The 15174-nt window shown below is 41.4% G+C and overlaps 1 protein-coding gene across 4 annotated transcripts in view; it reads left to right on the forward strand.

Annotated features, from left to right (window-relative positions):
• OSBPL8 (oxysterol binding protein like 8) overlaps positions 1-15174 on the forward strand; it is an 89098-nt gene that overhangs the window by 20880 nt on the left and 53044 nt on the right. For 2 of the 4 annotated variants that reach the window (XM_068669133.1, XM_068669134.1), the window contains exons 2-3: positions 6314-6419; positions 11049-11085. In XM_068669133.1, the coding sequence (XP_068525234.1) occupies positions 6378-6419; positions 11049-11085 (79 nt within the window). In that variant the 5' untranslated portion in view covers positions 6314-6377. The remainder of the gene's footprint in view (positions 1-6313; positions 6420-11048; positions 11086-15174) is intronic. The other 2 variants (XM_068669136.1, XM_068669137.1) reach the window with 1 other exon arrangement.

Here is a 15174-nt window from a genome sequence, read left to right on the forward strand (position 1 = left end):
CCTATAAATATTTTGTGGTGCTTCATAGGTGTGCTGTCCTGCCTCTCATTCTTATGCTCAAAAGCTAGATGGAACTTAGATAAAACTGGTTTGTGGAGGCAATGGGACGAACACTCCAGATAACTACACATCCCTTATGTGAAGAAATAGCCACTTTTACCATTAAAACCAACATCTCCTTTGAATGTTGGGAGTGAATGTTGGGACCTGTGGGACACCTGTTTAAGACAGCAATTTATTAAAGTTTGCAGTTGATTTTCAGAAGCCTGGTATCTTTTTCTTGGTATTCATTGCCAACTATCGCTCTCAAAGTATAGCTGAGCTATCAGGACTGTGCTTCTACTTTCCAAGCTGTTTCTAGATTAAATTTTTTCAAGTCTTTCTGAAGTGTTTCACCCTTCCTGTTTTGTTCTGTCTGAAAAGAGCAATACAGAAACAGAGGAAACAGCTTTCTTTGCGTGTGAGCTGTTTACTCAGGAAACGAGAAGGCAGGTGATGAAATTTGGGGGGGAAGGAAACATTTCATAAGGGTGTATTTGTTGGCTTACAACATGACATAATCATAATGTACTTGGGGGCTTATATATATATATATATATATTTTTTTTTTTTTAACCAGAGGTCTTTTACTCAATCTTTTGACCCTGTTGGCCAGGCACCATTTTTACCAGTAGCTCCGTCTCGATTTCTGCTTTCTCAGAAGTGCTCTCCACAAGCACGCGGTCCCTGGCATGAGGTGACATTGTGTCACTGGCAAGAACCTGGCCCGATCTGTAGCTTGTTAACGCTCCGTGCTGGCTATGTGGATTTATGAGCTGAAAGAGGTGGCTTGTGGTCTTGTGCTGCAGCTGGGGGGCTGTATTTTGTCCTCTGCTACACTGAATTCAGGATCCTCAGATGGAGGGCACTTGCCTCTTCACAGCTCGGTATTATTGCTTGTCTCCCACAGTGAAAGTGCCTTCACCCTTTTGTGTGACTGAGTGACACTGAGACTGTTTGAGAGTCTTGGTTTGATAACCCTAGTTAGATTTGAGATTCAGATTTTCTTGACTCCCTTAAAAGCTGTCCTATTCCTATTAGCTCTTAATTTTTAAGAAATATGTAGTGGTTTTTTTACGTACCTCTACCTTTCTCAAGGGTACTGTCTTAAACTTCCTTACAGACCTTACTGCACTGAATGTGCCGAGAACCACACCTGAGAAGTGCTTGCCTAGGGCCTCCTGCTGGTCCCGGTGGACACCACGTTGAACATGAGCCAACAACGTGCCCTTGGTGCAAAGGCAGCGAATGGTGCCCTGGGCTGCAAGGGCGGAGATCTGCCTGCATCTTGGCAGGGGGCATCCTGCTGCTCTGCTCAGCTGTACCTGCAGCTCTGTGTCTGCTTCTGGGCTCCTCAGGGCAGGAGGGAGATGGAGCAACTGGGGAGGGTCTGGCGAAGGGGCATGAAGATGGTGAGGGACCGGAGCACCTCTCTTAGGTGGAAAGGCTCAGAGGCCTTTTCAGCCTGGGGAAGAGGAGGTTCAGGGCACTGTCTCTCATCAGTCTATAAATACCTGCAGGGAGGGTGCAGAGAGGACAGCCGGGGTATTTTCCATGGTCCCCAGTGCCTGGACAAGAGGCAGTGGGCACAAACTGGAACACAGGAGGTACCATCTGAACGTCAGGAAGCACTTCTTTTATGTGTGGGTGAAGGAGCACTGGCACAGGCTCCTTGGAGACCTTCAGAAGCTGCCTGGACGTGGCCCTGGGCAGCCTGCGCTGGGTGGCCCTGCTTAGGCTGGCGTTGGGCCTGGTGGGCTCCTGAGGGCCCTGCCAGCATCAGTGATGTGGTGATTGCCTGTGGAGCAGCATTTCTCAGGTGCTGTTGTGACTCTGCAAGGATCTAAGTGATTTTTTTTTCTCTTCCTGATGCCAGTATAAACAACAGCTAGGTTTTGTTTCTGCTACCGTGCCTGTCCCTGGTTGTTGCCTCATTGAACTTAGAAGTCGCATAATTGCACCTGTGTCATCATAACAACATTTAGAGTGTACTGTTAGCTGATACCCATCATGGGCATTTTCATTGCATTCACTTATTCTAGGCCTTAAAGAAAGAAGGCAGGCATCCAACAGAGATTAGCAGGTCTGTTTTGAGGCCAGAGCCCTAGAGAATGCTTCCCTCTTGGGCAGGCCAGAGCAGCACGCAGTATCCATTTCAGCGTGCCCTCAGTGCAGCCCAGTAGCAGGTCACAGACGAGGCCGTACACTCGCATTAGGATGTTGGAGTGTAAGAGAGCTTGCCGTGATGCTACAACAGATCACAAACAGCAGCATGGTGTGAAGGGAGTATCTGATGACTAGGTGATAATACTTAGGGACAAAGCTAAAACCCACCTATAACATACAGTCTGCAAGTGTTCAAGTAACTTGGTCCATTGATGAAACAGAAAACAAACATATTGGGAATGAAATACAGATGTTAGCAGGACAGGTTTTTGATCAGGTGCTAAGTGGGACCTCCCTTCTGCCTTAAATATATGCCTCTGCGCTGATGGCCCTGGGTTATCGTCACAGTTGGAGAGAAATAGCTTATTTTATGGCAAGATTTGTCTGACTGATACAGCTGCGTTAAAATGAGCAACAGCTAAGTGCCTTTCTGTAGCTCTTGTTTATAAAAGAAGCATGATTAGCTGGAGCATTGTCATATATTTCTCTTCAGAGGATTGTAATTTGTGTACCCTTCTGAACATTTAAGGTCTTAAGAGTTGTGGTGACGGAGTAGGAGCATCTGTAAAGTAAAAGCCCCAAACCAAGCACCGAGGCAGACAACCAAATCTCCACGTTAACCAATGCTGGCAAGAACAGAGAAGGCATATCATAAATGCCTCCCAAAAGCTAAAATGGTAGTAATTTAATGTCGGGGTTGTGTTTTCAAACATCATGTGGAATGTATGGAATGAGGTAGATAAGGTAGCAATCTGCTAGGTCCTGCATTGTGGCCGCCTAACCTTACCCATAAAAGTGGCCTAGAAGAAAGCTGGAGAGGGACTCTGTCAGGGAGGGTAGCTGTGGAACCAGGAATAGTGGCTTTGAACAAGTGGAGGGGAGATTTAGGTTAGATGTGACGTGACGAAGAAATTCTTCACTCGGAGCACAAAGCACACATGGGAATTAGGGCTGAAGATGCACCTTGCTTCTGGCCTTTTCCGTAAAGAATAGAATGAAATTACCTAAAAACCAGTGTTAAAATTAAACCCAGGGCACAGGATGGGAGGTGCAGGGCAGTCCCTGTGACCGAGGGGCAGCCTTTTTCTCTGGCAAGCCAAATGGCCTGGGGGAGCCAGCCCCAGAAAAGGGGCCCTCAGCCCCCCCAACCTTCCTCCCTGTCCATGTGAGGGCATCTCCTCAGCCGCTCCCAACACAGCCGCCGTTTGGGCAGTCCTGGGCAAGGGCTGGCTTAGCCTTCTGCCCAACACCATGGAGCCCATGGAGCTCATGGAGCTGGATCCACCAGATGTGGAGGAACGGATGGAAGTGGATCCACCTCTGCCCTGACAGACCCGGGAGTACTGTGGCATGTCTCTGTGCTCTGCCATCCGAGAGCACCGACAGCATCGCAGGAGTGCCCGGCGAGCCCCCTACTCGGTGCTCAGGCTCCATCGCAAGCATTAGCTTGGAGCCACCAAACACCACGGGCATCCCACAGGCTTGCCTGGCAATAAACAGCTCTTGCTGATTCTCAGGGGTTGTGTGAGTGCTTCTTTTGGGGGGGGAATGGGCTAAAGTTGCGCCGGGGTGTTTTAGGTTGGATATTAGGAAGAACTTCTTTACTGAAGGGGTTGTGAAGCATTGGAATGGGCTGCCCAGGGAAGCGGTTGAGTCACCATCCCTGGAGGTCTTTAAAAGATGTTTAGATGTTGAACTTAGCGATATGGTTTAGTGGAGGACTTGTTAGAGTTAGGTCAGAGGTTGGACTTGATGATCTTGAGGTCTCTTCCAACCTAGAAATTCTGTGATTGATTCTGTAGAACAGATCTTATTTAGTGTTGGAAGCACCCTGATAGTGACCTGGCTGCAGCTGAAAAATGAATTCCCTTTCCTTACGTCTGTAATTTTCAAAATAAATTTATTCTCAAAGCTGATACTTACTTGTCCTTTCTGGCAGTATCCTTTTGTTAGTGATCCCTTTCCCTTCCTTGGTGTTTATTTTGGCATCTTTCAGCAGCAATATTGTTCACTTTCAGCCTTCCTTTTGCCAAGTAAAATAAGCCAGGCTCACTGTCTTCTCATAAGTGAAACAATGTGAGGGGATGCAGTCCTTAACCATTTCTCCACCTGCTTTATTCTTGGGTGTCTGTTCAAACATCAGCAGGCAGTATTTTCTCTCATCCCCTCCTAGATATCTTGTCTGTATTGTACTGGGCTCTGATGGTTATTAGCTTCCTGGTGACCATGGAAGACAGCGAATGCTGAGCACTGGACATTAAGGTACCTGTCACGATGCTGCCCTTGAGACTGACACGAGGAAGGACGGAGTGGCTGCAGTTATGTGAACAGAGAGAGGGCCAGAATCCACCAGCAGTGTTACCAGTAAAAATCAGAAGTTAAAAATAAAGATGTGTTGAAAACAGGTTTAGGGTTAATGTCCCTCTGTCAGGAAAGATCTGTTTGTTTGGATAACTGGGCACGACAGCAAGTCCGTGTGACTCAAAGAGCAAACTGCTTTAGATATCAGTGTATACATCTGTTTGCAGTGTCACTCGTTTTTCATCCTGTTTAAAGAGAGCTTGGTGTTTCCGTAAATTGAATGTGTCTGCAGCCATCCTGGTGTTGTTGAATAGCCTGCTAATAACAGAGCCTGAAATGGGAGTGGAGGTGAAGAGATGAAAGGAGCTGCCTCCAAGAGACATTAATCGTGCCTCGGTGCTCTGCATCCCCTCTGCTAGCAGGGAAGCTGTGCCTGCTGCTCCTGGAAATAAAGCTGCTGCGAGGAATTGCTCTTCCTGTGGTAATGTTAGCTTCTGCTTCGGTAACGTGAATTAATGGCTTGTAATAATCTCCCTTCAAATTCATCTTGTTTCTAATTTAAATAAAAGCATCTAGGCATACTCTTCCCAGTTATGTGTCATCTCAGGAATTGCTCTGGTACTTGAGCACGGTCCTCTTTGCTGCTCCTACCTGCGTCACAGGGAACACTAGCCTTTCCCATTTCTTTAGCACTACGTCATGCTATGTCTTTCGGTTTTAAAAATTTAATGATTCCTTTTGTGTTTTGGTGGTACATGTTCTGGTAACCTAGTGTTTCAGCTTGCTGCGATACGTTAATTCTACCCGTTCATCATAAGGGAATTTTAATTCTGATATACTTCACATAATACAAGAACAAAAACTAGGGCAGGAAGAACTTTTAAAACAGTCGGTTCTTCTTGATTGTGCGATTTGTTTTCATGAGTATGTATTTCCTGAGGCAGGCATTGAACTGCACAGTCTTGTTGGTGTATGTTCTCCTATCTTCTCCTTTCCCATCTTCTTTTCCCTTCATTTGCTTCCCTCTTCAAACCCACTGAGTGAATGGTTAGGGCATGCGTCTGCCCAGTGAGCTATGCTTGGTGACAAACCCTTTTCTTGTCTCATCGGTGGCTTTAAATGTGATGTGAGTACTGAGGCTTCTTACAGCTCCCATTCTCTATCAGAAAAGCAAATAGGAAGTGTCTAGAGAATGAGGCATTGTTTTCCAGCTGCCAGCATGGTGACCACAAGCTGAATGTCCAGAAGTGCCACAGAGGGTGCTGTTTGGCGTGAATAATGTAATTTCTCCATTGTAGCCCCACAAATCAAAAGGTGACTGTTTCTGAAGTTAAATCACAAAGTTCTGCATTCTTCCTCTTCCAGAAGAGCTGTTACGTACCCAAACAGCTCGTGTGTGTGTGCTTGTGCCTACAGGCTGGAAGTGGTGTGCTGCTGCTGGGGTCTCGAACCAAGGGAAAAAGATTGGGGGGTGGATCATTAGTCCCCCCTCCCCCCTTTTTTTCCTGCTTATGTTTTCCAGTGTAGCTCTTCCTCATTTGTGCAAGTGTGGTTAAATGTAGAGGCTTGCCTCTGTGAGTATGTGTGGAATAGCTCTTGTTTTGGCCTTTTTATGGGAAGTTATTCTCTCCCTTCATTCCTAAAAGGCTGAGTTTTATGAGCTAGCGTGTGCATTTTGCAAGGAACCATAACGTACCGTAGGAAACTCTTTATTGTCTTGGGAAATTACAAAAGTGAAAATTTCCAATGGATTTCAGCCACTGAAATGACTTATTCATTTATTTATTTTATTTTATTTTTCCTACAGGATATTGAGTATCAGGATGGAAGACCAGTAATTGAAGGAGAGAGAGGCAACACGCTCTTCCAGTATGGAGACCGTTCTGCTTGACGGGGAACTGGATAGAAATTCAGTGAGTAACTTAAATGTAGCATCATGTATTCAAATGAAGGCAAAGATGGTTTTATGGGGAAAAGGGTTAAACAGTCTGAATTGTTTCTGTTTGAACTGCTGCTTTTCTGGTAAACGCACTTGGAACATTATGTAGTATCATCTATAATTTGATAGATTCTTATCGTAAGAGGGCTGGATGTCAAGAAGCATTTGGTTCTTGGATTTGATACTTGGAGCCTCTGAGTCCCAAAAGAAAAAGATATTCCTGGCAGTCTCGCTCCTCAGCAATTTACTAGTTACTGGCTGTGGACAAAGAGAAAATAATGTATTTCTTGGTGGAATGATGGGCAGAAACGGAAGAGTGGTAATTGTATATTCTTAGGATGATTTCATGTGTAAAAGTTGGTAATCTGTGCACATAATAAACTTTATGAAGTAGCGAAACTACCAGCTCTCTTTCTAAGAGCAAGTTAAAAACCAGGAAAAGATCGTAGTATTGGGACACTTAATCATCATTACATTGTCAAAATTATTTATGAACTTATTTTTTCCACAAGCTGTGTTATATGGAAACCATTCTAAATGTTTAGGTTTAGGTTAATTCTTGCTTCCTCTGCTTTCATACCCGCTAATGATTTACAGCATTGGGGAACACGTAGGGTCTACTGCAGAACTAGTAATTAATCACAGACTGGACTTCTGAATAAGTTCTTAGTGAAGATATTTTGTAAAGAATTTAAGGTTGTAGTTCACAGTTCAAACCATGCTTAGTTGCATTTGGTGAGTCGGTCTGTTCCATGCCTTTTTTTCGTCTAGGCTACCTCTGAAATACATACTTTTATTACTTTTTTTTTTTTTTTTTTTTTACTAAAAAGTATAAGTTTTTTATATTAATCACAGATCAGATTTATTCTTAAGATTTTGAGATTGTTCAGTATTCTGGATTTTTAGCTCCAATCTGTTGATACCTATTTTTTCAAGTTCCGTTTGTCCAATTCATGAAATACTTGAACTGCAAACATGCACGAAGAACAGTGATCAACATCTTGCTACACAATTTAAATCCTTTGGAGCATTTATAGGAGGTACCTGGGATCACAGAACTCAATATCGTGGACTTCTCTTTCCAGAATCTAATCTAGGGAGAAAAGTTTTATACAGATTGCTTATCCTAAGTGGATAGGTTGAAATGTACTGTATCTGAACACAAATGTTAGGACAGCTCAACAAACTTTTTATCACAGACTTGACACTATTAAGGTAGTGCAAAATACTCTAGATACTTTGGTTTAACTTCTTGCTTGAAAGCATCTTTTGATTATTTTTCTATTAAATACTAATATAATTTGAACAAGCCTAATTGGGACAAAATACAAAGCATATCATGGGAATGTTTGTTGGAAACCATTTTTTTCTCTAAATTGTTTTTAAAAGACTTTCTAGTTGACTAATTTTACCAAGAGGTATTTTATAAATGAGGTGCCTTTGGTATAAACTAGCACAGTCAGTTCTTGTTATTTAAATACATCAACAGCCATAAAAGTACCTTTTTTGCTTGAAGCATAGAATATTGGCCTTTTTTTGGTATAAGCTTTGAAGGCTGGCTCAGTCCTGAATTTAAATGTGACATGATTAAACTGAATGATTTATATGTAATAAAGAGTGCTCCCTGGAAAAGTCTATCTTCAGCAGGGTATAAAAACTCTAACATGGCTTTAGAATGTGCATTCAAATTCTGTTAAGAATTTAGTTGTAGGTTTAGATTGGAAACCTAAGAAACATTTTAAACAAATTCATCTTTCATGGTGTGAGGTTGAGACATGCTAGCATGACATGTGTTTTTTGCTTTTGCCCTAATCTTCGACAGGAAAAGGATTTTGTTCTATAGGACAAATTGGCAGATGTAATTTTAGGTTTAGTAGCAGTTCTTAGGAGCTTTATCCCTGAGAAATGGAAATCTAAAAATAATGTTTTTCTAAAGCACAGAGCAGCTTTTGTGTGATAACAGCAGTAGTGCTGCTGTTTAATGGGGTGGATTATGTTGCTGTTTTTATTCTGTAGTCTTACATATTTAAAATGTTACTGGAAGGAGGGCTAGGCTTTATATGTTTTGGCAGAAACATTTTTAATTGAATGTGCCTGAGCAGAAGCTAACTAAATCATTTAATGTTGAGAACCTCCCTTGTCAGAGGACTTACTCTGTAATTGAAATTTGCCATCAGTTAAGTAAATGTGAAAATACGGGTGGGTTGTGTCTCTGGGAATATGTATTTATTTCTCTTAATTCTGTATATTTAAAGTAAGAGCTGTGGCAGATGATGAACAGGAAGGCCCTGAATGCATTCTTTTCAGAGCAAACACCAAGGTAGTGAAATGATCTCTTTTTGTTTCCTTAGGAGGGTTGAATTCCTCATCTGCAGCGATATGAATTGCAGATGGGTGAGGTGCAATAGGCTATTGGAAAATAAAGAGGTCGTTTGTGCCTAAATAATTTAATTTCAGTATTTTAATGTTTTGCATCATATTCAAATACCTATTCGGCTGGTTTTAGGTAAATGCACAGGACCAAATCTTTCTAGGGAAGGGGGTGTTGACCAGCAAGGAATGCAGTTTGATGCGTAAACAGAATATTTATTGGGGGAGATCAGGGACAGAGTTAGGCAGGCTTGTGTTTCAGTCCCCAGCATGGGAGCTGTTTGTACCAGTGCATAGGATTACCCATGCAATGCTAAAATATTTACATACAAGTCCCTGCATCATCTCGGGTGACCAGTTGCCCTGCTCTGTGGTGTCACGTTGTGTCTTGGTCAAGACTTCTTGAGAGGCAAGCAGTGAGACAGAGCCTGCTGCTGCTTCACTGTGTTTCTTCAACGTGTAAGTACGCCCTGCTAGCGAACATGCTGAATATCAGAAACTTCTCACCTGTGTGTCTGTTAATAATTTATTTTTCCACTTCTCTCCTCCTGCTTTCCAACTTTGGTGTGAAGTAAAGCAGACCAGTGCTGAGCACTGGTGTTCCCAGCCCTTCAGTGCCTTGCTGGATCTCTGTGCAGTTACGGCAGGCTCTTTTTCCTTGCTCTCATCAGTCCTTCTCTTCAGTCTAAAACAGCATCGGGTAATAATATAGGCAGGTCAAACAGAAATGTTCTCATAGTCTGCAATATGTTACTACCATACATTAAAAAAAATAATAGCATTTCATACGCTAGTATCTAAGCCTGTCCAGTGAGTCCATGAGTTCTGTTAGCAGTGTTTCCCTCTGACCCAGAGTCCCTGGCAAGGGGCAGGAGGTTGTTTACCAAGTGCACTTTATTTCAGCTTCTCTTGTTCAATCAAGTCCCTTTCCACAAAGTACAAAATTATGAAAGAAGGGTTCCCTCATCTTCCCTGTGATTTGTACTGCTGTTCCAGGATTCTTGTTGTGATCTTTTACATTTATGCATTGCAATAACAATGTAATGCCCCAGGCAGCTGTGAGGGATAAAAATCCATGTTTTAAGGTCATGAGTGTAAGATGAGATTCCTGCTTGCTAAGATTTTTTTTTCAGGTATCCTCTTGTTTAGTCCTGATCACAGGCAAAATTGGATCCTCTTTAAAGCAGGGCAAGGATTTCTCTCCTTTATGGAAATGGAGCACAAGACTTTTGTTTGAGGTATAGAAGATACAGCGTGTTTGAATTTTATTTTTTTAAGGAGGAAATGTCTGTTCATGCTGATCAGTATGCTTGCTTTCTCCTTTTTTTTTTTTTTGTTATTTGTGTGTCTCAAATGTAGTAAACCTTTTGAGACAGGTGGAACTTACCTTGTATCTGTACACTGCTGCGCACAGTGGGATCTTAACCCCACCGTGGCTTTGGGTAGTAGTGATTTATAAAATATTCCAACTCAAACAACAGGAAGAAGTGCAAGCTATAACTATGCAATTATTCTAATATGGTGCCTGTATTTGATGCATTTCAGTGGGAAGGAGACATTTATTTTTATACAAATAAATTCTTGGGGAATACTTTGATACAAAATGTTTTCTTACATTTAAAATTGCACTGCTTCTCTTGCATCCTAAAGAATTTAAAATGTTACTGCTGTTTTTTGTTGAGCTGATTCTGTGGCTTCTAAGTTCATGTTTGTGTGCCAAACCCAACAGGCTTTGATACAGCCTTAGTGCTTATTTGAACATTAATGATCACTGAAAATATTTCGTATTTCCAAAGCACCTGGCTGAAAGTGGAGCAGTTTTGGAAATGAATCTTGTGTTATTTCAACTTTCTTTGGAGCTTTAGTCTTCTGAAAACGTTTCAGCTGAAAATTTCCTAGGATATGTTATGTATCAAACCATGGGAACACTGAGAGGTTCCACTCCAAATTAGCAGCTGGGGCAGTTGCTGTTCACTAACCATATACGACGATGGCTTCTAATGCTGGCTTCTTTATTAGTGTATTTGTCAGTTGTGTTGCTTCGACTTTCCTGAACTGCGAAGTCTCTTGAGGTCTCGCCTTTGGTATTGAGGTGCATGTTGTATTTTAGTCATGAACTAACACTGTTTTCATTGTCCTTCTTCTTTCCCGCTGCTGCTGCTGCTTTTGTGCACTTGCTTCTTCCTGACCTGGATTTTTTTGTTTGCTGTTCTTCAATTGTATGTGTACGCAGCATCATGGGGATAACAGAGACTCTCATGGACCATCAAGTAAGTGAACTCCCCTTTACTACCGTATTTTGGACATATATTCATAATAGCTAACATATTTCTTTCTAAATAGGCCACTGGGCTAAATATTTGGTTTTCTGTATTCAAATTGAGAAGCTGAAATACAGTGAAAATCTTCTGTTGAAAATAAATGCTTCAAATGTTACTGTAATGTAGGTAATAAAGGCATGGGAGCAGTCCTTCAGAAATAATTTAATTTTTGAGCTTGCCTGTGTATAGTACTGTATGGTTCACTTAATTTCAATAAATTTACATCATCAGAAATCAACAGGTGCAGATACTGTAATACTCAAAGATGTTCTCTGGTGTTTTGGTAGGGAAAACTTCAGCTGTATGTACATGCAGTCAAAATTCAATTAGTGCAATTGATTCATGTGTGCTAGTGTAATCATATGACTGGCAGAATAATTTTGCCTGGGATTTAGAGTTTGCTTATGCGAGGAAGGGAAAGGTGCGGGCAAAATTTTTTCCTTCATGAGAAGCCTGTGCAGCAGTCATGGTCTTCAACAGTCTTTGCGGGCTGTTCAATTACCCTATACCAGTTAGAGGTTTACCCTTTCTGAAGATCAATTTTTGATGAGACAGACTTTTAATGCTAAAACGGTATTTCATTGTTGAAATAATAAGATTTTCTAATGGAAAGAGTTCTTTCCATTAGCATTCAAACATTCTTTTTATTCACATTAATCCATCCTGCTCCTTTCTGTTATAATAGATGTACAAAGCAAACTTAGTTGAGATTTTTAATGCTGTCTTGCAGATTAATCTCAAGGCTGCTGTTGGCCTCTTCAGTGAATCGATAGTACAGTTAATGGCTTTGCTAGGTCCTGTTTCTTCTTATAGGCTGTAGATAGGAGGTACAAGAAGTCTCACAGACTTTTTATTGCAAGAAAGCTCACAATCTGTTGTAAAAATGGGCAGCCTGCTGTGGGTGTCCCTGCTTGATTGGGGGGCTGGACCAGATGACCTCCAGAAGTCCCTTCAAACCTCAACCGTTTCGTGATTCTGTGGAAAAAACATCAGACAGCTGTGCTATATAAATATGTAATCTGAAAAGCTAGCAATTACTGGAGTGTACCCATGTTCATGCATGGAGTTCCTGAAACCTTTTTTTCCCAGGTCCTGAAGTTCTTTTTCAAGTGGTTTTGATGAACAAAGTAACCATACTAGGTGCTGGAAGGTTCCTAAAAGCAGGTTATTTAAAAGCTGACTGCTAAAAACTACCACCCAAATAATACTTTTAACTCACCAACTTCTCATTTTGCTGCTTTTTCCTGTAAGTGGGGCTGATCTTGCTAGTTAAAGACAGTCAAAAGTAACGCAGAACTGAATTTTAATAAACCTTTTCCTGTATCTCATGTCCTTGTGCTGTTTTCAAGTGGGTAGGCTCGTTAACATGCTCATTATGGAGTGGAAAAATTGGGAGCCTGCCACTTCAGAGATTTTTTTTTCCCATAACTTCATCTGATGAAATAAATTGGCTGTAACGACCTCAATTTGTGTTTCTTCTGATGCATAAATCTTACTGACAAACTATAATTACTAATTTGATGGCTAGTAGTAAGAAATAGAGCAAAGTATGAATTATCAACTCTAATTGTTCTGTTGGTATTCAAATGTACCCTCCGGAGATTCGCAAAGGGGCTTTGATGTTTACTACTTGATGTTTCTTCCTTAAAATAGCACTCTGCTCAGCTTCAAGGAGATAGCTGGTATGAGTTTAAACCTACTCAGGTAAAGGATGGGATGAACCAAGATCATCACTCTCTTGGATGAGCACCCTGAAGCCTGAGCTAAATTCAAAAAGTACATAACCACTTCGAAGCCACCGAGTGGAAGGAGTGGTTGGCAATGCTGTTGTAGGTTTTGTTGTACATTTTAAGCGTGTACCTACTAAATCATCTTTCAAGGTGCAAAGATGGCACATGAAACCTAAGAATTAAATGAAACATTCCACAGGAACATTAGAAAAATCATATATATTGTGCATGTCACAAAGACCTACTGCTATGACGAGGAAGCTAAGACCTCACTCACTGGAAAGTGTGAGTGCTTTGGAGATCAGTCAAAAAACGAGTGATGTTTTTGAGGCTTATAACATTTGATTAGTTTGCTGAGATTTCACTACAGGTACCTGTGGACACACAAGTTTAAAGCTGTAAGTCTGATATCTTTGCAAATGAGAAGCAAAACATGTCTGACTAGGAGCATCATTTATTCATTCAAGTTTAACTTTTATTCCACAAATGAGCAAAGCCACTAGTATAAATCACCATTGCTCTCTTTCAGAGAGAGAAACTGATTGGTTTTATTCTGTGAATGTACTGAAGTTCCCAGATAAAATCATTCTTCACTTCAAGTGAGTTAAAAATTAGCTACAGGACCATCAAGCCTAGTCAGCAAATGGATAATTTAAGTACGTGCCATAAATTTTTATAGTGTTCATAAAGTCAATCCATCAGAAGCTATAAACAGCAGCCAAAGAGCCTGTCCAAATTGCTGTTATCTATTAATATATAATAATTAAATCTGCTCTCTTAAATAAAAGATCTGCTTCCAAGTGGTAGGTGTTTGATTTAATGACATCTTAAAAACTCAGGTTCATTATTAGCATAATGTCTCCTCCTCACTCCTTCCCAACTACTTTTTCCTTGAAATAGCTTTCTTTGTTTCTGTCTTCTAAGGTTCCAGAGCTGCTGCCAAAAGATGCTTAAGGTGTATCTTTATGTAGATTGCCAACCATCTGAAGGTCTTACTGATTGTACATTTGTAATTATGCTGACATCTTTAAAAATCATATAATTAATCTGTCTTTTGTAGAAGAAAAAGATGAAAGTCCTCAGTAAAGGTATTCGTTGTCCCATACTCCATGTAACCACTATGTTACTTGGGACATGGTTTAGTTGCTGGACTTGTAGTGTTAGATGAATGGTTGGACTTGATGATCTTAAAGGACGTTTCCCGCCTAAATGATTCTGTGATTCTGTGTTCTGCCAGTCCTTGTCTTCACCCTCACCACAGAGCAAATGGCTTTGAGAATCGGGATGAGGAATTTGCAGGTAGGGGGACAACTTCCTGGTGGCTGCTACAGCACAGATGTGCAGACATTTATGTTTATAACTGATTTATTGCCATTTGTTTAATACTTTTATAATGCTTTGTATCAAATAAATTTTAAAACTCCTGCTCTTCATCCATCAGCTTTACAGGTTGAATTTTGAAAAAGCCCACTTGATTTAAGAAATTCAGCCACAAGATACTATACACTGGGGGATAGACAACCTGTACTTTGTAGGGAAGGAGCATTTCCAACAGTGCTAGCAGTCTTTGCAAGACCCAAATTGAGTCTGCAGACTGAGGAAGAAGCATGAGTTTAATAGGGAACTTCAAGCTTGCAACCCTTACAGGTATTACTGAGTTAACATCACTGAGTTCAGTTCATGAGTTTGGAGAACTTGCGTAGAGAGGTTGCTTCCGCTAAGTGACTGGCAAATACTGTCTGAGAAATGATTACATCTTCACAATTTCTGAAGTTTAAAGGTTAAAAAGTTAGTAATACTGCACTCTGCTTGTTCAGAACAGATCCTTCTGCAAAGGTCACTTGAGGAAGCATTGTCCGTGCTGCGGAGCGGCCGCCTGCGGGGCACTGCCTGCTGCTGGCGTGCCCTGAACCCCGTCCTGTTGGGCAGGGAAAGGCGGTTCTGACACAGTTAGAGGGCTGGTGGCTTTCCAAAAGCAGCTTTCAGCTAACTTGGTGAAACTTCAGTGCATCCTAAACGCTTTTAAAACAAGTCAGTATAGCTCGCTCCTTTACAGGGACCTGTTTTGTGTTAGTCTGCGAAGCAGTCACTTTTTAGCCTCCCCCTTTTATTTTTTTTCAATTTGGACGCTAGCTCCAAAATGTGTGTGTGCAGTCATTCCCCAAAGTTAGAAATTTGCTCCCTACCTCTATCCTCCCTCCCTTTTCTTGTAGTACATAGTGGAAAAATAAAAAATCTAATTTGGTACTACAAGAAAAACAATGCCAGCCGCCTCTGAAGTATTGACTTTCTGTCACTGACAAATTTG

The sequence above is a fragment of the Anas acuta genome, chromosome 1 (assembly GCF_963932015.1).
Source record: "Anas acuta chromosome 1, bAnaAcu1.1, whole genome shotgun sequence".
In the NCBI taxonomy this organism is placed as follows: domain Eukaryota; kingdom Metazoa; phylum Chordata; class Aves; order Anseriformes; family Anatidae; genus Anas; species Anas acuta.